Source organism: Furipterus horrens, unplaced genomic scaffold (assembly GCF_987537825.1).
Source record: "Furipterus horrens unplaced genomic scaffold, mFurHor1.1.pri manual_scaffold_5, whole genome shotgun sequence".
Classification (NCBI taxonomy): Eukaryota; Metazoa; Chordata; class Mammalia; order Chiroptera; family Furipteridae; genus Furipterus; species Furipterus horrens.
The window spans coordinates 117,916,760-117,935,686 of NW_028327175.1; the positions used below are offsets into that span (position 1 = coordinate 117,916,760).

Sequence of the window (18,927 nt, forward strand, 5' to 3'; positions counted from 1 at the left end):
TTCTCTCTCTCTAAAAATAAAGTCTTAAAAAACAAACAAACATGTCCTTGGTTTTGGCGAGGTAACTCAGTTGGTTAGAGCATCATCCCAATATGCCAAGGTTGCAGGTTTGATCCCTGGTCAGGGCACATACAAAAATCAACCAATGAATGCATAAATAAGTAAAACAACAAATCAATTTTTTTCTCTTCCTTCCTTTCTCTAAAAAATAAACAAATAAATAATAAAAACAACCCCACATTCTTGCTGAGGCCTTGAAAACTTCACGCTGACTCCCCCCCACCTCTCTGACAATCCTCCCTCAGCTCCAGGAACCCAGCCTCCTTGCTGTTCCTGGAATATTATGGCCCATTCTTGCCTTGAAACATCTCCTTCCTCTTAAAGAGCCAGAACCTGGAGAGAAAGAAGGAGCTAACTACAGAGGGTTGAGGGCAGGCCCTGTCCATTACTACAAGTCCCAGCACAAAACACACTGAAGCCAGGTTCTCAGTCACTTCTTTGGCATTTTATTTTTGTCTCACGCTCCAAGGAAGCTGGCCCCAGGAAGCCTCTAACAAGCCTGGAAGGCCATGTGTTGGATAGAAAATGGGCTGCAGGGTTAGTGGACCCTCGGAGAAGAACCTGCCTGCACTTTCCCTCCCTGTAGGGACTGAGCAGGGTGGAAAACTTAGTCCCCAGGCCTCTTTCCTGAAGTGCAAACAACACACAGCCTCTGGGGCTACAATCACTGTGGTTGTTCCTAGCTACACATTGGGGAGACAGTGACCTGGTCTTGAGGGTTTTGTGGGACAGGGGAGCCTGGCCAAGCCTATCACTTTCCTGTGTGGGGAAGTGGGCACATGGGTAGGAGGCTGCATCTGGAACAAAAGGGACAACCTAAGCTGAGGAGGAGGCCATCGGGTACCTGTAGCAGGCACCTCCACTTCAAGTTCAAATCTAAAAATGAAAGTGCTCCATGGGCAATGTCTGGGGACCACCCAACTAAAACACAACAGTCTCTGGCTCTGCTGCACTTTAATAAGTCACCTGTCCCTCTCTAGTCAGTAGCCCCATGGGCTCCAGCTGGCTGCCCTCTAGTCGCAGGAGCCATCCTTCCAGCCGTCACGCCAGCGCTCATCCACTTTAGAGCAGTCGAAGTCTGGCTTGCCTAGCTTGCGGTTCACCTCGTTGTGCAGGCGGCATAGCCACTGGGTTAAACATGCCCGTGTGCGCGTGTCTGGCTGGTTCCTACATATCCTGCATGGTCAGAAGCACATGGAGAATGAGGGCAGGCAGTGATCCCACTGCCCTGCCCCGCCAGCTACCTCCTTGCCTGCTCGATCCAGGGAGAGATGGGATGTGGCTATGAGCTACTCCCAGGTGTGTTCTCATGTTCTGAGACAGTAATTCCCCAAACAGGTTGGCCTTATAGCATCCAGAAGTGGTGGACTCCTAGGCCTGCTCAAAACCCCACTTGGGGAGCTTGGTAAACCCTGACAAGAGCCCAAGGTAAGGTATTAACATAGACCAGGCAACTTTACAACCTCATAACAATCAGAAAGCTTCACCTCATCTTCCCTGGCCCAAAGCAGTGTGTGGAAAGGGTGGGGCCTGCACAAAAGCATAACTAAAAAGCAGACCTGTTTCTTAGCACATGGGGCCCTGGTGCCTCAACTCATTAAGAGCTCTCATTCTAACTGCCCAGGCTTCAAAAGCCAAGGGCTGCCCTGCCCCACTCCCTACATCTAGTCCAGAAACACCTATGGGTGCCAAACAATGGCTGTTAGGCTATCTAATGAACCATGGGCTCTTCTTGCAAGCAAAAGCAGTGAGTTTTCAGTGTCTTGAAACCAGCAGTCCTGCTCCAGAAGTCAGACAAAGTAGAGTCCTCCTTAAACTGCTGGATCCTCCATCAGTACTAAGCAAGGGACCTCTTGAGGGAAGCCCTCCCTGCAGGCCTGTGGCTGCAGAAAGCAGTGGTGTCCAGCAGCAGCCCCAGGCTGCTTGGCCTTTGAGTAGAAAGATGGCTCATATGATCCAATCCCAACTCCGTTGGTGGTCCCTGCTCTTGGCAACCCTCTACCATCTCCACACCTATTTCTCAAGGATCTCTTTTATGTCAGCAGTTCAGAGAGACCCAGGTCCAGGCTCCAGATAGGATGCTCTGCTGCCTGCAGACGGTACAGAATAACTTACCTCTTCCTTATGTCTTCTGCACACTCCTCACACGGGTAAAACTTGGAAAATAAATGTATGAACTGGGTCATGTCTTGCTGCTGCTCTGGGGTGGGCAGGTCAGGGTAGTAGGCAGCCAGGGTGTGGAGAACAGACCAGCTGTGGCGGCCCAGTTCCTCACGATCTTGAGGACAATCTTCCCTAAACTTGCTGTCCCGCTGCGGAAGGAGGCCGACCAAGGCTCAGGTCAGTCTCCCCCGACCAGAAGCCTACAAAGCTCCCCCTTTCCCCTCCCCAGGAGGCCCACTGACACCAGACATTAATTAGTCTTGCAGCAGACCTGGCCCACGTGAGTGTGAAAGCCGAAAGGCCAGGCCTACCTAGGGAGCAAGGTCCAGGAACAGCCAACCCTGGGGGGGCATAAGTCTGTCAGGTGTAGGACCTGTGGGACAGCTTGGCCTGAGAGCTGGGAGGTCTGCCCAGGGCGCCTGAGAACAGGGTGTCGGGGCCGGGGGTGAGGAAGAGGAGTCGTGTGCGGGCCGGGGCTAGAGGTGGGCAGGGCTCACGAGCCTCCTAGGAGAAGTGGCGCCCCCCCCCCCCCCCGGCATCTGCACCTTCTGCTGCGTCCGCATCCAAGACTTGAAGTCCACGCAGGCACGGCAGGGCCGTCTCCGGGAGGTGTCCCCAGGGACCTGAGGGTCGGGGGTCGGCGCTAGGGTTGGAGTCGCGGCCGAGGAGGTGGCGGCATCTCTCCGTCCAGCGCCCCGGCCGCGCGCGTCCGTCACCAGGTCTTCCATTGCTTCGGAGCGCGCGCCGCCGGGCAGAAACGAGAAGAGGTTCCCGCCGCCGAAGCCGCCGGGTTCGCTAGGCGCCGCCATGTTGCCCGCGCAGTGTCTGCCGGGCCAGCTCGGCCTCCAGAAGGTCCTCCAAGTAGGTCTCCAGGCCAGCGCGGGCGCAGCCGCCAGGGCGCGGCCACAGGAACCTAGCGCGAAAGCCGCGGGTTCTGGCGCGGAGGCCAGGGTGGGGCTACGGCTGAGGTCGGAGTCCGGCGTGGAGGCGGGGTCCGGCGTGGAGGTGGAGCTGGGAGCCGGGGCCCCAACCGGGGAGGACACATAGCCCGAGGTCCGGGTTCTGGCCGAGGACGCGCCGGAGGCTCGGGTCCTGGCCACGCCCCTGGGCCTAGTTCCGCTGCTCGAGCCCGGCTTGTGTCCTTCTTGGCGATACTCCCGCTTCCTCCAATAGAAGAGCAGAGTGTTGTGGAAGGTGCGCCGCCGCCGCGCGGTGGACTTTGACTGCGGCTGGGGCAAAGCTCGTGTTGCGGCCCTCGACGCCCCCATCCCTCCGCTCCGACCTTTTCTGTGTACTATTGGCCAGGCTCTGTGCCTTCAGCTGGGGACACGCCCCCCAGCCGGCTGCGCGGCACTATAGCAACGTAGGGCAGGGCATTGAGCTCACAGAGGGCGGTGAGCTCTAGGGCCGGGGTCCCAGGCTTCAGCCCCGGTGGCCGGAGCCATGGCAAAGACAAAGTAGGGTGGGCCTGTGTCTGCAAAGGAGGCGGTGTGCGTCTCTGGGCTTCTGCGGGAACCGAGCGGCCCGGTCAGGAGTGGCCTCAGAGATACCTCTGCTTCCATAGATACATTCATTCATTCCGCAAATATTTGTGTAGTGCCTAATTTGTTCCAACCACTGTTCCAATCTCTGGAAAAGGCGGGGAACAAGATCCAACTGACCTCTCAGGGAAGAGAGGGAGGGGGAAGGGTCTAGTCAAGGAACTAGTATGAGTGACCCATGGACATGGACAGCTGGGTGGGGATTGACTGGGAGAAGGGGTGGGTGAGGTGGGGGGGGGAGCAATGGGGGAAAAAGTGGAACAGCTGTAATAGAAAAAAAAAAAACCAAAAAACGATCCAACTGACCTCAGCTAATAGTCCAGTGGTCAAGACAGAAAAAACAAAACAACAAAAAAAGTTACATTAATGAATGTCCACTTACAAACTATGGTAGGGGTCCTAACCATAATGGTGTGGTAAATTCAGAATTCAGGTGGCCTCCTTGAGAAAGTGGCCCTTAGGTAGAGACCTGAAGAATGAGGAATTAGTTGAGGAGCAGTCAAGGGCAAGGCTGGAGGTGGGAGGGTCTTGGCCTCTTGCATGAGCAGAAGGGACAGTGAGACAGGATCTGGGGACAAGAGATGCAGAGGTGGGCAACGGCCCATCAAGGACCTTCTTGTCTGCCATGGGAACTGGGAATTTATTCTAAGGACTGTGAGAAGGTACTACAGTTTTGGGCAGGGCTACTTCTACCTGATCCCTTTTCTGTTTTGCAAAGATTTCTCTGGAAACTAAACTCCATGGAAGCAAGTGAGGAGCATGGGCATTGGGGTGGGGGGACTGCTGCAGTTGTCCAAGTGAGAGATAAGGGTATGGGCTATACAGAGGGAAAGAGTGGTAAGGACCCAGGGTTGCAGGGAATATGGAGCAAGGGTTGTCAGTTGGGGCAGTTGAGGGGGCTTCAGCATCCTTCCTGGTCCCTAGCTGGTCACAAATTGCCCCTTCCCTAGCTTCTATTCTTTGTTTTCCAGGGGAGCAAGGTCTGTGCCAAACTGAACCCTGCCAGGCCAAGTACCCTCAGCATAGCCCCAGCTGAAGTTGAGGAGAGTTTGGCAGCTGAACTAAAGGCACTCTGCATAGCATGCCTATCCCAGCAGGTGTTCACAATCTAGGCCAAGACCAGGGAAGGTATGAAAGCTTCAGAGAGTTGCTGGAGGGAAACACAATAGACCTTTGTCCAGATCAGGGTGGTTTCCTGGAGGAATACTCTAGAGGCTGACCCTCTCTGAGGGGCTTGGGGTAGGGTGGGAGTCCCAATACAGACCTGGTGGCCCCATCAGCAGGAGGAATCACTGTGGGCAAAGTTAGATAGGACTCCAGAAATCTCCCCTATAAGGAAGCAGCCCAGAATTGTGGGGCACCTGGGCACACCCTCTGGAGACTCCAAGGCCATCTCACCACCCTAGGTGCGGAATGGTCACTCCTGATCTCAGAGGCTGTACTTGCGGTAACTTGTAATAAATTGTAAATTCAGAGGCAGCTCTCAAAATAGTCCTAGTCACCCCCACCCCCACTCTCAAGTGCTGGTGACTGTAGAGATAGACCACCACAGAGAGGGAAACCTCTGGGGTGAGCCTTTGAGGTCCCACTCTCCCCAACACATACAGAAAAACTGACATTCACTTAACACAAATTCCTCCTTTGTAACTTGGGGACATTAAGAGATCTTTCTTCCAGTGTAAAGCTAAAGCTGTTACTGATGACAACTGTGTCAGCTCTCCAGGCAAGTTCAAAGAGATCACAGGGGTCCCGGCAGGAGGCTCTCACCAATCCCAGCATTACACAGCACTGTAAGAGAGCCTGGAGGGCGGGCCTGGCGGGGCGCTTTGATAGCTCTTCCTTCTCCTCCTCCCATAGCCAGATTTGGGCAGGAGGGCCTCAGGCAGCAGTTTCAGCCACCGCCGCCCCCCCTCCACCACCACCACTGCCTCTGTGCTCCCCCTCCTACCCCCGAAGCCCTCTGCTCCTGTTTCTCCACCTAGATCTTCAGTTTGGGTGCCAGTGAGGAAGCGGAGGACACAGGTAGGAAAGTGCTGCAAGGACCTGGCAGGTCTGAGGCATAAAAAGGAGTTCCAACCAGTCTTCTAGGAGGGACCTCGACCTGTGAGGCCACAGCTATGGCGGGCCCTCGGCACCCGGTGTCAGTACATGCAGCAGCTCTGGTGCAGACACGGAGGCTCCAAGTACGATCTGGTTACTGCCAACCTCAGAAGGAAATAGGGAGGAAAGGAGGGAGAAAGGGAATTCATGGTGCAGTGCCTCCCAGGTGACCCCACCCTTTTCTCCAGCAGACATTCGCCTTCTCTGTGTGCTGGTCAGACAACAGCCACACCTTCGTGCGAAGGAGCTGTGACGAGTTCAGGAGGCTCCACGTGAGTGCATCTGGGGTGACCCTGATTCCTCCAACTGAATGACTCCCCCCAACCCCATAGTGCCTACCCTGACACCCATCCTGGCTTCCAGCCCGTAAGATCCCAGATCCCAGCAAGGGACTCCTGCCCTCCCAAGGTAACCCAGTGGGCTCTCAAAGACCGACATGCTGGTTCTCTCCCTTAGAAGACCCTCAAGGAGACCTTCCCGGTGGAGGCGGGCCTACTGCAGAGATCTGACAGAATTCTCCCCAAGTTTCCAGGTCAGGCCGCAGGGATCCTGGGAGGGGCAGGGGCAACAGTATAGCTTGGTGGTGGTAGTCATAGGGCAGGGTCCAACGGCCTGTCCCTGTTGTGCCCACAGACTTATCTGGATCGCTGTTGGTGCGCAGGGGGTGCACAGGCCACGGCCTGGCATGCTTGCGGTTGCTGGAGACCTATTCCCAGACACTGCTGGTGGCAGAGCATGTGTCCAGGGCACCAGTGCTTACCGGCTTTTTTGAGCCACAGCCCCAGGACCTGGAGCCCTCACTACCACCTGGCAGGTGCCAGACTTATTTCTAACCCCCTGCGGGAAGCATTTGAAGGATGGGGGAAGCATGGTGGAGAAGGGGCCTAGGAAGTACAAGGCTGGGTGGACTTGTGAGGGGGGGCAGCCCATCCCCACACACCTCTCTCCTGCTATGACCACTCTTTCCAGCTTGGTGACCTTGCCTGTCCAGGAAGAGCCCCTACCCCGCCCTACGGGAAGCCTTGCCATAAGCAGCCTGGCGGCTTGGACACTGCACTGCCTGCAGCCCTTCAGCACCCAGGACACAAGGGGCCAACCCTTCCATGCACGAGCCCAGGAAGCACTAGAAGTGCGGCTGCGACACCCCTCAGGTGGCGCTGGGCAGGTGTCTTGGGACTAATCCTAACCTGCTGTCCCCAGAACCCCAGCATGCCTGGGGATCTGAACCCCTACCTACCTCTTGTACACAGGCTGGTGGCTGGTGGCTAATGAAGAACAGCAGATGGCATGGTTTCCTGCTCCTTACTTGGAAGAGGTGGCTCTGAGCCAGGGACAAGATGGGAGACAGCCCCTAGCAAGTAGTGGTATGAGGCTAACTTCCCCATGCCCACCACCACCACCACTGGGCAGTGTGCAGCAAGGTTGAGGACAGGAAGCACCTGACCCAGGGGAGGGATGCCATGGAAGGACTAGGTGGTGGCAGTCCCCTAGAGTGCTTGGTCTCCATAGCAGGTGGGAGCCCCAGTGGGTTTCACAGTGGTCCCTGGTATCAGCAGAGATCCAGAGGAGAGCCCAGGGGTGGAGATTTAGTGAGAGCAACAAGGGCACTAAGATGGGAGCCCTGTGGTAAGCCCCAAGTGCCCACTCCCAGACTCCCAGTTCTGTGTTTCCCGAGCCTATGAAGGCAGCCAGGTCGACGAGCTGTCAGTGCCTGCGGGGGCAAGAGTGCAAGTGCTGGAAACGTCAGACCGAGGCTGGTGGCTATGCAGGTGTGAGACTTTAGTGGGGGAAGGAGTAGTCTGGGGGAGGGCAGGGCCAAGTACTGAACAAACTCTGCTCTCCTTACAGGTTCGGTGGCCACACAGGTCTTCTCCCCTCTGTGCTACTGCAACCAGATGGGCTAGGAACACTCCTGAGCAGACCAGGGCTCCACTCTGGGGCAGAGGATGGGGAAGACAGGGAAGGGGAGGCCCAGAGCTCCCTTAAGTACCCCCAGGCTATGACCCTCCCCCCTACTGTGCCCACCCGCCCCCTGCTTAGTGCCATTCAGAGATGCTGCTGCACCATCACCCGCAGAGCACTGGAGAGAGACCCACGGGGTCAGGGACCTCCTTGAGGGTGTGTAGAACTACATGGAGGGCTACGCTGTGCGCACACCCTACAGCTGGAGCACCAGGCCAGAGGTTCTAGACCCCAGGGATGACTGATGGCAGCCATGCCACCCTCAGGACAGGGGGAGGCGCATTTGAGGTTGGGACTCCCTGGCTGGCAGGGCCAGGAGGCTATACTCTCCCATTGCCTTTGAATAAAGTTCTGATTAACCCACACCCAGTGTCCATGCTGAGGGGCACGGCCTGTTGGGTTGCAGCCAGGCCAAGGCGCAGGGATGATGCTTAGCCAACGTTGTGGCTGGGACCTGGGGCGAGACAAAGCCCAGACAAACACAGGAAGTAGGGTAGAAAAGTTCGTGTTTCAGAGGGCAGAAGAGGCTGCAGGGAGGGTGGGCAGCTTCATGTTGTGCCACAGAAAGTCTAGAAAGGTGGCTGCCTGCAGGGTCCGGCTGAGTCGCTGGAAGTGCCGCTCTGGGGATGGATGACAGAGGTCGTCAGGGGGTCCGTAAAGTCTGGCTGGGCTATTCCCTACCCTACTCCCACCCAGGGGCCATGTCCATGTACCGGTGTAGGGCAGCAGGGCCTCAAGCGAGGCTCGCACACCCTCATAGGCCAGCAGCTGTTCCGGGGCCTCATGTCGCAGGAGCACACCCAGCACGGCCTGGGCTTCATGGCAATGCCTTGAGTTGGTGTTCCACGTGACACAGAAGCGCAGCAAGGCCTCTGTGTGACAGGGATAGTCAGATCTGCCTGCTGGCCACCCCACTCATATCAGCCTCTACCCACCCGTCCCAAACCTTTCTGGTCGCGCCGCAGTCGGAGCACTGTGGCTTCCAGCTTCTCACAGGCCTCAGGGTCCCTCCGGATGGCTGAAGGAGAAGGGAAGATATGATTCAGGAAAGGGGCAGGTCAGATCCCAGAGGAACCCCCCCACCTGCCACTGCCACCTATCAGGTCCAAGGCACTGACCCTGGATAACAGTCAGCACGGTATGGGGCCGGTCTAGGGAGATGGCCAAGCCCAGCGCCCGAAGGTACTGCTTCTCCTGGAGCAGGTTGTCCAGTTCCTGCTGCCTGGTTAGGGAAGGAGGGAAGAGGTCAGGGCCACAGGGCTGGGTCTGAAGGCAGAGCCATCAGGGGGCTGGTTCAGGAGTCAGCAAGCAGGACCTGAGCACCCACTGATGCTGAGAGCTGTGTCACTGTTCCAAGCCTCAGATACCCACTTCCATACAGCAGGGGTGATCCTAACATACCCTACCCCAAGGGAAGGGGGTGAGGCTGATACATGGGAAGTGCCAGACACAATGGTGGCACTCACAAAGAGGCTGGGTGGGAACCCTCCAGACTTACTTAATCATCTGCTCCTCCCGCTTGGCCTGCTCCTTTGCTTGCTCCACCTCAGTAACGTCCTGGGGTCAGACTAGGGTCAGAATAGAACCCCGTGCTGCCCTGCCCGCTCTGATCCATGCCCACCCCACCCAAACCCACACACCTTCCAGAGGATGACACAGGAGTCACTGGCGCCAGTAAGAGCACGGTCATCCAACTGGCTACAGTGCAGCCCCCAGACCTTGTCCTGGTGGGCGTCCAACGTCCTCACACACTCATTGTTCTTGATGGTCCAGAGCTTCACAAGCCCATCGGAGCCGCTGGGTTTGGGATTGAGAGGGGGCTCATCCCTGGGGCCCGTCCCCCAGCTTACCTCAACCTCTGCGCTGCCCCCAGCTCACTCACCTGGACAGCAGCTGAGTACCACGGCTCACAAAGGCCACCTTCAACACAGAAGCATCATGCCCCTCGAATGTCTGCAGGGTTGGGACAGGGAAGGCATGAGATGGCATCAGGCGTGGGCCAGGCCTGGGGTGGGGGCAGCTTACCTTAAGGCAGCTGAAGTCCTGCAGTGCCCAGAGCTTGATGGTGCCATCAGCTGAGGCAGTGGCCAGCACCTGGTCCATGGGTGAGAACTGGACACACCAGAGGCCACGCCGGTGGCCTGAGAAGACGCCCAGCAGTTGGCACTGTGGTAGGGCCCAGAGTTTGGCCAAGCGGTCCTGTGAGCCTGTGGCCAGCAGCTTGTCATTGGGGGCAATAGCCACACTATTGATGTCCTGGTGAGGAGAAGAGGCAGCTCCAATACCCCTATCCCAGGGGCCCTGCTGCACTGCCACCCTGGTGTACTGTGTGTGTGGTTACCTTGTCATGGCAACGCTGTGTGGCCTGGGCCTGTAGGAGGACAGGGTCACTGTCTGGAGCTGTACTCTTGGACAGCAGGGCTTTGGGGAGGGGCCACAGCTTCACAGTGCAGTCCTGACTACCCGTCACCAGGAAGGTCTCCTTCAGCCTGAGGCCCAGTTGGCGGGTGGGGGGAGAGACCTGTTGAGCCCTTACCAAGCCCTGTCTGCCAATGCACCACAGCTCAGGCCTGCAGGACTATGGTCTAGACTAGAGGGGCTGTTGCAGAAAGGAGATGGCCCAAGTCACCCAAACACACCTCAGCGATCAGTTGCTTGCACTTAAGCCCACACTGCCCACTGTTGGTACCACATCGGGCAATTTTCTCCCAATAATGGAACTCCTAGCCCTAAACGTGGGGAGTGCCTTCTCTGCCTGAACCTTGTTTGGTGTCACTCTCTCTGCCTCAAAACCCTGCTCCTTTTACCACCCAACCCCAAGGCTACTACCGAGGAACCCTCCCGCAACAATGGCACCTGGGGTACCACTGGCTCATTTCTTATTCCAGATCCCTAGGCTGAAGCTTCAAAGAGCAAGGCCAAATCCACCATCTTCTTCTTCCCATCTCCCTGAGCTGAAACTCCATCAGCAGGGCCTAGGCCTCCACATCCGTTACACCATGGACCTCAGCCCTAGCCCATTACCTAGAGCAGCAGATGGTGCCCACGCTGTGTGTGTGCCCAGAGCCCTGAGCCACACAGGTCACCTCACCAGCCTTGTTCATCCTCCAGACACGAAAGTTCTGGTCCTGGGGACAAGAGATGTGAAGACAGAGCTGGGCCAGGCTTTCCTACTTGGAACCCATACCTCCACACCTCTTGGGGTACCACACCTTGGCACAGCTGGCAAAGAGCCACCCCTTCCGAAACACATCTAAGGCCAGCACAATGTCTGAGGGAAAAGGAAGAAAAAATAGTCAAAGGTCAATTAAGGGAAGGGATCCCTGGGGTTGTCGGCCTGGTGCTCTCACCTGTGTGGCCATGGAGAATCTGGCAGGCTGATGTCCGTAGCTCAAATACTTTTAGGCAGGGGCTGTTGGAAGCCACAACAATGTGGGAGTCTTCGGGCCCAAGGAACCGGACATCCAACACCTCCTCACTGTAGCCAGCAAACTGCAGGGTGGAGAGACACAAACCAGGGCCCGCATGAAAAGAGGGCCAGCGTTCCCAGGTCGTGGGTTGACCAGAACAGTGCTCACCTGTTTCTTCAGCTGCAGGGAGTGTGCTTCGTAGAGTAGAAGATTGTGGTCAGCAGTGACAGTGAGAAGCAGACCAGCAGCTCGTAACAAGGTACAGTGGGTCAGCTCCTGCCCAGGGCCTGACAACTGCTGCTGTGTGTGTACACATTGCCCAGAGGATGCTTCCCACACGCGCAGAGTGCCTGTGCAGGGATAGAGGCTGCTGGGACTCAAAAGTCCATGGGTCACCCCCAGCCTCTGCTGCTTGCCCTGGCCCCACAAACCTTGACTGCCAGCTGTCAGGAAGTATAGGCCCATGGACTTCACACCCAGCTTGGGCACCAGCTCCTCAGGCAACAGCACTGCAGCCTCCACACTCTGAGGAGGAGCAGATCAGAGGTGGCAGTCCAAGCCCCAGCCCTGCCCCACTCACTGGCCCTGGCCCCCCTGGTGCCCCTACCTCAAACACAGGAACCGTCCTCAGGGCCTGGTGGCTCCGCAGGTCCCAGACAATGCAGATCTTGTCCCGGCCCGAGCTGGGGGAAACAGCTACCTCAGTTCCCAAGTCTCAGCCATGGCCCTCCCCTGCCTGCTAAGGCCTGGGTAGCTGGCCGCTGACCTGAGCATGGTGTAACCATCAACACTAAAGGTCAGTGAGGTGACAGCACTGTAGTGGGCAGTCAGTACAGCCAGGCATGACTGGTCCTGCAGCGACCATATGCGAATGGCAGCATCTGTGGCTGAGGAGAAGAGCAGCAGGCGTGCAGGGTCCGGGTGGAAGGCGACCAAACTGCAGGCAAGTAGGCGGGGCAGTTGAGCTGTACCACCCCAGCATGATCCCCACTCACCCAGTTTCTGCTGCCCCTACTCACTGCACAACACCTGGTGAGCCCCGAAAGTGGTGTGTCCCATAGTGCCGCACGATGTCCCAAACACGCACAGCCCCATCACAGCCTCCTGTGGAAATGTGTTTGAGGTGAGGGGGCTGGTGTGCCCAAAGCTCCCTGCCCATGTGCCCACCAGCTGGCCCACTCACCCAGCTGGGGCCCTACCTGTGGCTAGCAGTGTGGAGGTGGGGTCGAAGGCCATGGTGGCCACAGGAGCTGTGTGTATTGCTTTCCACAGGCGGGTGACACTGCCTTCTCGCCAGGCCCACTGAACCAGCAGCAGTGCCCGGCTAGCTGTCACTAACACCTGGGGGAGGATGCAGTTCAGTTTGGGGGGTGTGGGTAGAGACCTAGCTACCCATCCTCATAGACTCAAAGTTTGGTTGGAAAGTACTGAAACCCACATCCTGTACCTGCCCCACATACCTCATCATCAGGACTAAGATCAAAGGTGGTAATGTCCTCCTGGTCCTCCTAGGGGTGAAAGTAGGCACACAGAGTGCCATGAGAATAGGCTACCTTTCCACATTAGTCCATAACCCTGGCTCTCCCTGCTCTCACCTGCTCCAAGCTCTGCAGAATGGCCCCTGAGGCCACATCCAGAATGTTGACTTTGGTACCACAGACACAGAAGAGGTGCTGCCCAGTCTGGTCCAGCTGGTGACAGAGGGATCTCAGCCAAGGTAACACTGCAATCCCTGCCTGCCCCACCACTCTGCCCTTCCCAGTGCCGGTACCTGAACCTTCCCGCCCTTGTAGAAAGGCTCAATCTTGTGTTCCACAGCATAGCTGGAGGGAGAACAGAGGGAGAGAGTGAATCACCCACCCCTTGGTCCCCAGTGCAAAGCTCTGCTGGGTGCTCTCGAGTCCCTGACAGTAGTAGGGATGGGGTGGTTGTGATTATGAGTTCTTTCCCCTCCAGTGAGGTAACTGCTAGTATCCTCTTGTTATGAATATCTGAGACCCACAACTGGTTGGTAATCCACAGAGGGCAACCACAATAGCATATGAACAAACAGTCCCGTCTTTCCAGACTCCCCAGTGCTGATCAGGCCAGACCTTGGGGACCCCCTGCTGGCCATGGGAGGCCAGGACTGAGTACCAGCCCATGGAAAGAAACATGCTCAACATCTTCATTCCTGAGGTCTAAACTGTATCCTTTCTCAACCCTTACTCCCTCCTCCATCCCCAGCCTGGCCTGCATCTTAGTCCCCAAGCAACCCTATTCTCTTCTCGGCTGCCTTCACATCAGTCCAGGTCATTGCAGCATCCTCTCTGGAGAGCTGCTCCAGCCTCTTCATCAGGGCCCTCCCCACGCTCTCAAGCTCTGCTGCCAAAAGAGCCTATTAGAACATAACTATTTTTTATGCCACCACCCTGCCTTAAAACCCTCTCCTCTCCTTATGTTTCCACGATACTGCCAAAGGGACCACTGCTGACCTCTCCTGTTTCAAACAAGCTGTTTCTTATATGTGGCCTGGATCTTTCTCCAGTTTTCAATGGCACCTGGTTAATCCTACTAGGGACCAAGATGAAACAAAGCCTCCAACTCCCAAACCCAGTCATATACCCACCAGAACTTCTTTTGCTAGTGCTTGCCACAACCACTGATGAAAACGATTTGCTAAATACAATTATCCCATCAGACTGCGCTCCGCACAGCAGGGCTGAGTCTGCAGCTTTCGGGACACTAAGCACTTAGATGTTCAGCAGAGACTTGGGGACTGAATAAGCACAGGATTCAGGGCTTCCCAGCCCATCTCCTGACTTTTCTTCCTGCTCCCTGGAGAAGAGGGACAGCAGGTGAAAACTCCACGCCGCCTACCCCAGAGGTGGTACTTCTCCGGTACCACCAGCTTGCGTCCAGGACCAGCCTCCACTTGTGCTCAGTCCATCCCTTCTTCCATCTCTGGGATTTCTTGTACCCACCCCAAACCGTCTCTTAGTTTAAATAATCTACGCTAGCTACGCCCAACGGGACTCCAGTGAACCCCTCACCGAGAGCAGTCATTGCCGGCTCTCCCAATATTATAATACTGTAGCCGCCACAACCCTGCGGACCAGTACGTACACAGTTCTCATCGCCTCCCCAAACCCGAATGGACATCCTGTCCACGGCGAGCGCCTTCGTTACTGCCGCTGCGAACCCGGTTCCCGCCCACAGCCCAGCACCCCGGCTCACTTGGCCTTGAAGCGGCCCACTGAGGCCGCAGCCTCCTCCATGTCACTGCCGCTGCAATCGCCGCCGCCGCGTGAGGAAGACCAGTGCGCCACTCTGCACGGCCGGCGCGCTTCGGTGGCGTCACTGCGCGTGACTGTGACGTCATTAACACAGTGCCTCCGGTACCATCTTTGATGTGGGCAGTGGCAGCTGCGTCAAGAAGCAGAAGTTAGCAGAGGCATTTCTGGCCTGGATGACAGGATACACCCTGGCTTGGACCAATGGGGTAGACTGGGTCTGGGTTCGCAGCTATCTGGCCTTTTATTTTTATTTTTTACTTTTTTATTTAGTTTATTGGGGTGACATTGGTTAATAAAAGCATATAGGTTTCAGGTGTACAATTCTATAATACGTCGTCTATATATACGGCTTTTTGATGGAAATTTAGAAAGGCATTCGTAGGAAATGTTTACTAAAGTAATTCCAAGGATCTTGTCCCCTTGGCATTCTGGGATTTGGGGGTGAGCACATCTGAGAATATATAGAGTCTTAAAAAAAAAAAAGATTTATTTTTAGAGAGATGAGAAGGGAAGGAGGAACAGAGGGTGAGAAGCATCAATGTGTGAGAGATACATCCACCAACCAGGGATCTGGACTGCAACCAGGCATGTGCCCTGACTGGGTATGGAACTGGTGACCCCTTGGTTTGCAGGCTGGCACTCAATCCACTGAACCACACCGGCCAGGCTATATAGAGTCTTGGAACAAGCCCTGCTTTGGGGGCTCATGGCCTGATATGAGAACATAGGTAAATGAATCAACCAGGTAATTTCAGAGTGGTTTAAATATTTGAGCACATTCTGTGTGCAAAGCACTGTTCTAGGCACTTGGGAAACACTAGAGAAAAAAAAAACCTCCTTTCTGGTAGTTCATGTGCTAATAGGGTGGGGACTGGGCGGCAGGGCAAAGAATAATCATGATATTTAAATGATTAATGCTGCAGAAAGAATTGGCCAGGTTTGGAGTGGAGCTTAGGGGGTGCAATTTTAAGTGGGATGGTAGAGGAGGCTTCATGGAGAAGGTGACACTTGAGCAAAAACTGGAAGCAGGTGAAGCAGGGATCCCAGTGGTTATCTAGGCGAATGGTGCTTCATGCTAAGGAACAGCAGTGCACAGACCTGGTGCTAGGAGGAGCAACAAAAGTCCATGTAGCTTCAGGGAGTGAGTAGGGAGGAGAATATAAGGGGAGGAGATCTGTGATAATGGTGCTTTTACTCTGATTTTTTAAAAAAGATTTTATTTAATTCTTGGAGAGGGAAGGAGAAAGAGGGAGAGAAACATCAGTGTGTGGTTGTATTTTGCACACCCCCAACTGGGGACCCGGCCTGCAACCCAGACGTATGCCTTGAATGGGAATTGAACTGGTGACCCTTTGTTTCACAGGCCGGCACTCAGTCCACTGAGTCACACCAGCCTGGGTTGGGCTCTGGATTTTGAGCTGGTTATACTACTGGCTATGAAGCTGGTAAGCAAATTGGTAGAAAGTAACTGGGAAGAAGCCTGGGAAAAAACCTTTGGAAGGAGTCATTCATTTGAGTTGGAAAGAAGCCAGAGAAATGAGAGTGGGGAAAAGAGTCTTTGGGCAGGGAGAACAGACAGTGTCGAACTTGGGAGAGGTTGAGGGAGGGAGGCCAAAATGTCCCTGTGAGATGACGGGAATAGTGCCTGGAGAGGTAGGGTTGGCAAGCACAGAGATTGCGGAGCAGAATGAGCCAGGTCAGGGCTCATGTTTATTTACCCCTCAATTTACAATGTGCTTTGGCCCTGGACCCCCCACACCTCAACCCCAAGGCTGCCTTCTGGGGCGGCCTCCGCATTCTCCTGCCGAGGGCCAACAGGCTGTGCGTTGTCCTCCAGGAAGTCTCTTAGCTGGGCCAACTGCCGGCAGAAGAAGTTGGTGGTGCGGTGCATCTTGTGCGCATGCTGTAACAGGCACAGTGCCAGGGTCCGGCTGCGCTCCTGCCACAGTTCGTGGTGGCAGTTGTGGCGTACATGCTCTGCCAGGTCCAGGGTGGTCCCACAGCCTAGGGGGCAATGCTGCTGGGTGCCATGCTGGCAGTGCTGCCGGTGCTCGGCCAAGGCCTCATGTGGCACCTGCGCCGTGCAGCCTTCATTGGGGCAGGCCATTAGCTTGAAAGGACATGAGTTCTGGTGTCCCTTGCGATGTGCCAAGGGGCACGTCACCAAGCAGCCAGCTTCCGCGTTCTTGCACTGAGGGGTGGGGGAGAGCATTGTTGAGCCAAACCAGATTGGGCATCGACAGCCCATGAGCTGCCCACCCTGCAAAAATTCCCCACCCATGATATTCCACTGACTGTGAGCCAGTGAAGTAACTGGAAGCATTCCAGCTCTATGGCACCAATGATGTGGAGAGAGGGGGATGGTTGGACAAATGCTTGGAGGTGGGAAGAATCTAGATCTCTGAGAGTTGGGGGTCAGGGTCTGAGGCTTGGAAAACAGAGAGGTACATGGCTGGGTAGGTCTAGAGGGTTATATGTATGCCAGACCCCAAGTCTGCAGTCTGTATTGCTGAAACTGAAACCCTTAGTTCTCTACGAGGATGGGATTCTCCTTGGCTCCCTTCTTGGTTCTGCCCCACCCCCCAAGGAGGCTAAGGAGGTTGGTGGCAGTGGTACTTTGAGCTACCTTAACTTCCAGGCGACCAATGGTCTTTCGCAGTTTATTCACAGGGACAATCTTTTTACGTTTCACTTTTTTTCTGCAGCATGGACAGGTCTTTTGTCTAGGAAGCATGAGTGGGGTGTTAGGATTGGGAAAGGAGCAAGTGGCAGCAACATGTTTATCCCTTCTCTCTATCTGGAAGAAGCATGAGAGGGCTTTATAGAGCTCTCAGCTCTGAGGACTGGGCCAGGGGCTGCATATACCACAGAGTTAGGGAGCCACATATTTCAGCATCCCAGATTTAGTAGCTGAATCTTATGGCCATGATGACTTAGTGTTTTGCAGACCTTCCTCTGTCTTGGGTTACAGAAATGTCCCTCATTCCCACCCCTGCCTTCCCAGCCTCTTGGGAACCTAATAGCACCTGGCTAGCCACCGAAGGATGCACTTCTTGCAGAAGATGTGGCTACATGGCAACCTCACTGGCCTCTTGAGAACCCCATGGCAGACAGAACACAGGAAGTTGCTGTTGGGAGGACTGGTGAAGAGGTTGATATCATACCCGTCACTCTGCAAAGGCCAGGCGACCATCAGGGCCTGACTGGGACCTAAATCTGGCCACCCACCCACTCCATATGCCCAGAGGGAGACCCCAGCAAGCTTTCGGGAGGTGAGCCACATGAGAGCTCTAAGTGGAGGGTTCGGTCAGCACCCACTTTGAGGAGGCAGCTGTGAATGCTCAAGACCCTTGAATATTAATCCCCAGCTGGGGAATCTAGCCTTGGCCTGGAGTTATTTTGGCCAGAGTCCTTGTAACTAACTCCCTGTCTACCATTAGTGTGAGAATTGGGGTCCATCTCTGGGCAAGTTTCTGGAGTTAGGCACCAGTATAAGGGCTAGAGGCAAAAGGAATTTGGGCTCACCATGATCTGTGTCTGGACAGCAGCTCCTGACCCTTGAGGCCAAAGAGCCTCTATTTCACAGGGGGAGAGGGCTGACATCACAGTGGCATTGTCCAACTCGGGCCAATCACAATCTGGCCCAGGGCCCACTGGAACCCTGCACCATCTGGCTCTTGCTCCCTTCCCTAAAGGGGCACGGATGAGGGATAGTGTAGCCCAGACCTGGGACAGATCCCTGAAGCCCCTGCCTTGATGGTGGCTGACAGCTGATCGCCAAGCAGCACTAGGCCTGGAACCAACCTTCTGGGGGTAGTTTACTGAAAATCGAAGCTTCAATAGGAATGCAGCAATTGCTTTCCTCTCCCTTCTCAAATAGTGCTCCCCAGGTGGCTAATCTCCAAGAGCTCAGGGGCTTTAGGATCTAAGATTCATGGTGCTCCAGGATACAAACTAGGGAAATGAAGACCAGATTCCCATGCAAACTGCAGTACTATAGCAGGAAGTGCTAGCCTGTAGGAAAGCCTCCCAGAATAGGTAGGCTCCGACCATCTGGGCAGACGTATAAGGACATGGGGAAATCTATTTCAACCTGAGAAACCAACAAGTTCCCACATGTAAGGTACAGAGAAGTGCATTTCCATACCACTGAGTGGTGAGCCCTTCAAATTCTAAAGTCCCTAACCATGTTCTGAATGCAATAGGGAGCCACTGTTTCAACTGTGAATCTTACATTCTACCTTGCTAGTGGTTAGCAGGCCCAACCTGACTCCCATCTAGCTCAGGTTACTTATCTGATGAGGAATGTATGGGGTGTGGCCGTCAACCCTGGAGACACCCTGTGTGGCACCGAAAGCAAAATAGGGCTACCCAGAAGAAAAAGGTGGAGCACAGTGGTCTCCCCTTCAGACCACA

General features: G+C 55.4%; 4 protein-coding genes across 6 annotated transcripts; 1 reads left to right on the plus strand and 3 right to left on the minus strand.

The window, feature by feature from the left end:
• Positions 1 to 483: 483 nt before the first annotated feature.
• Positions 484 to 3,506, minus strand: GFER (growth factor, augmenter of liver regeneration). Its single transcript, XM_090277260.1, has 3 exons — positions 2,769 to 3,506; positions 2,176 to 2,372; positions 484 to 1,236 (listed from the first exon to the last, which is right to left on the minus strand). Exons 1-3 carry the CDS (start codon positions 3,489 to 3,491, stop codon positions 1,074 to 1,076), a joined length of 1,083 nt encoding a protein of 360 aa, XP_090133386.1. The 5' UTR covers positions 3,492 to 3,506; the 3' UTR covers positions 484 to 1,073.
• On the plus strand, positions 3,026 to 8,191 carry NOXO1 (NADPH oxidase organizer 1). 2 transcript variants are annotated; one of them, XM_090277258.1, is made up of 9 exons: positions 3,026 to 3,084; positions 5,747 to 5,947; positions 6,053 to 6,136; positions 6,321 to 6,396; positions 6,498 to 6,678; positions 6,834 to 7,015; positions 7,115 to 7,228; positions 7,516 to 7,633; positions 7,713 to 8,191. In XM_090277258.1, exons 2-9 carry the CDS (start codon positions 5,882 to 5,884, stop codon positions 7,978 to 7,980), a joined length of 1,089 nt encoding a protein of 362 aa, XP_090133384.1. In that variant the 5' UTR covers positions 3,026 to 3,084; positions 5,747 to 5,881; the 3' UTR covers positions 7,981 to 8,191. The 2 variants fall into 2 exon arrangements, with proteins under 2 accessions (XP_090133384.1, XP_090133385.1); XM_090277259.1 differs by having other exon boundaries at positions 6,056 to 6,136.
• A 124-nt stretch (positions 8,192 to 8,315) lies between these two features.
• On the minus strand, positions 8,316 to 14,555 carry TBL3 (transducin beta like 3). Of its 2 annotated transcripts, XM_090277255.1 has the most exons (22): positions 14,453 to 14,555; positions 13,008 to 13,059; positions 12,832 to 12,927; positions 12,697 to 12,744; positions 12,436 to 12,577; positions 12,256 to 12,340; positions 12,003 to 12,173; positions 11,844 to 11,919; positions 11,668 to 11,761; positions 11,405 to 11,586; positions 11,177 to 11,318; positions 11,039 to 11,097; positions 10,851 to 10,954; positions 10,168 to 10,315; positions 9,852 to 10,082; positions 9,709 to 9,779; positions 9,467 to 9,623; positions 9,325 to 9,383; positions 8,945 to 9,048; positions 8,773 to 8,844; positions 8,540 to 8,698; positions 8,316 to 8,446 (listed from the first exon to the last, which is right to left on the minus strand). In XM_090277255.1, the coding sequence occupies exons 1-22, from the start codon at positions 14,491 to 14,493 to the stop codon at positions 8,337 to 8,339; spliced, it is 2,403 nt and encodes an 800-aa protein (XP_090133381.1). In that variant the 5' UTR covers positions 14,494 to 14,555; the 3' UTR covers positions 8,316 to 8,336. The 2 variants fall into 2 exon arrangements, with proteins under 2 accessions (XP_090133381.1, XP_090133382.1); XM_090277256.1 differs by lacking the exons at positions 8,316 to 8,446; positions 8,540 to 8,698; positions 8,773 to 8,844 and having other exon boundaries at positions 8,984 to 9,048; positions 9,325 to 9,394.
• Positions 14,556 to 16,237: 1,682 nt separating this feature from the next.
• RNF151 (ring finger protein 151) lies at positions 16,238 to 17,704 on the minus strand. Its single transcript, XM_090279177.1, has 3 exons — positions 17,538 to 17,704; positions 17,138 to 17,234; positions 16,238 to 16,702 (listed from the first exon to the last, which is right to left on the minus strand). The coding sequence occupies exons 1-3, from the start codon at positions 17,702 to 17,704 to the stop codon at positions 16,238 to 16,240; spliced, it is 729 nt and encodes a 242-aa protein (XP_090135303.1).
• Between the last annotated feature and the right edge of the window lie 1,223 nt (positions 17,705 to 18,927).

What these genes read in the sequence shown, in the direction of transcription:
- GFER (XM_090277260.1), bottom strand. Translation starts at nt 3,491, where the DNA reads ATGGGGGCGTCGAGGGCCGCAACACGAGCTTTGCCCCAGCCGCAGTCA. An exon ending in GGATGCGGACGCAGCAGAAG is followed by an intron (nt 2,373 to 2,768) that starts GTGCAGATGCCG and finishes CTCCTTCCGCAG; the next exon opens with CGGGACAGCAAGTTTAGGGA. An exon ending in GCAGAAGACATAAGGAAGAG is followed by an intron (nt 1,237 to 2,175) that starts GTAAGTTATTCT and finishes CTGACCATGCAG; the next exon opens with GATATGTAGGAACCAGCCAG.
- NOXO1 (XM_090277258.1), top strand. Translation starts at nt 5,882, where the DNA reads ATGGCGGGCCCTCGGCACCCGGTGTCAGTACATGCAGCAGCTCTGGTG. An exon ending in ACGAGTTCAGGAGGCTCCAC is followed by an intron (nt 6,137 to 6,320) that starts GTGAGTGCATCT and finishes TCTCTCCCTTAG; the next exon opens with AAGACCCTCAAGGAGACCTT. An exon ending in ACAGCCCCTAGCAAGTAGTG is followed by an intron (nt 7,229 to 7,515) that starts GTATGAGGCTAA and finishes GCCCACTCCCAG; the next exon opens with ACTCCCAGTTCTGTGTTTCC.
- TBL3 (XM_090277255.1), bottom strand. Translation starts at nt 14,493, where the DNA reads ATGGAGGAGGCTGCGGCCTCAGTGGGCCGCTTCAAGGCCAA. An exon ending in CCTGACAGCTGGCAGTCAAG is followed by an intron (nt 11,587 to 11,667) that starts GTTTGTGGGGCC and finishes ATCCCTGCACAG; the next exon opens with GCACTCTGCGCGTGTGGGAA. An exon ending in CCCTGCAGCTGAAGAAACAG is followed by an intron (nt 11,319 to 11,404) that starts GTGAGCACTGTT and finishes TCCACCCTGCAG; the next exon opens with TTTGCTGGCTACAGTGAGGA.
- RNF151 (XM_090279177.1), bottom strand. Translation starts at nt 17,704, where the DNA reads ATGGTCGCCTGGCCTTTGCAGAGTGACGGGTATGATATCAACCTCTTC. An exon ending in ATCCTTCGGTGGCTAGCCAG is followed by an intron (nt 17,235 to 17,537) that starts GTGCTATTAGGT and finishes CATGCTTCCTAG; the next exon opens with ACAAAAGACCTGTCCATGCT. An exon ending in TTGGTCGCCTGGAAGTTAAG is followed by an intron (nt 16,703 to 17,137) that starts GTAGCTCAAAGT and finishes CCCACCCCTCAG; the next exon opens with TGCAAGAACGCGGAAGCTGG.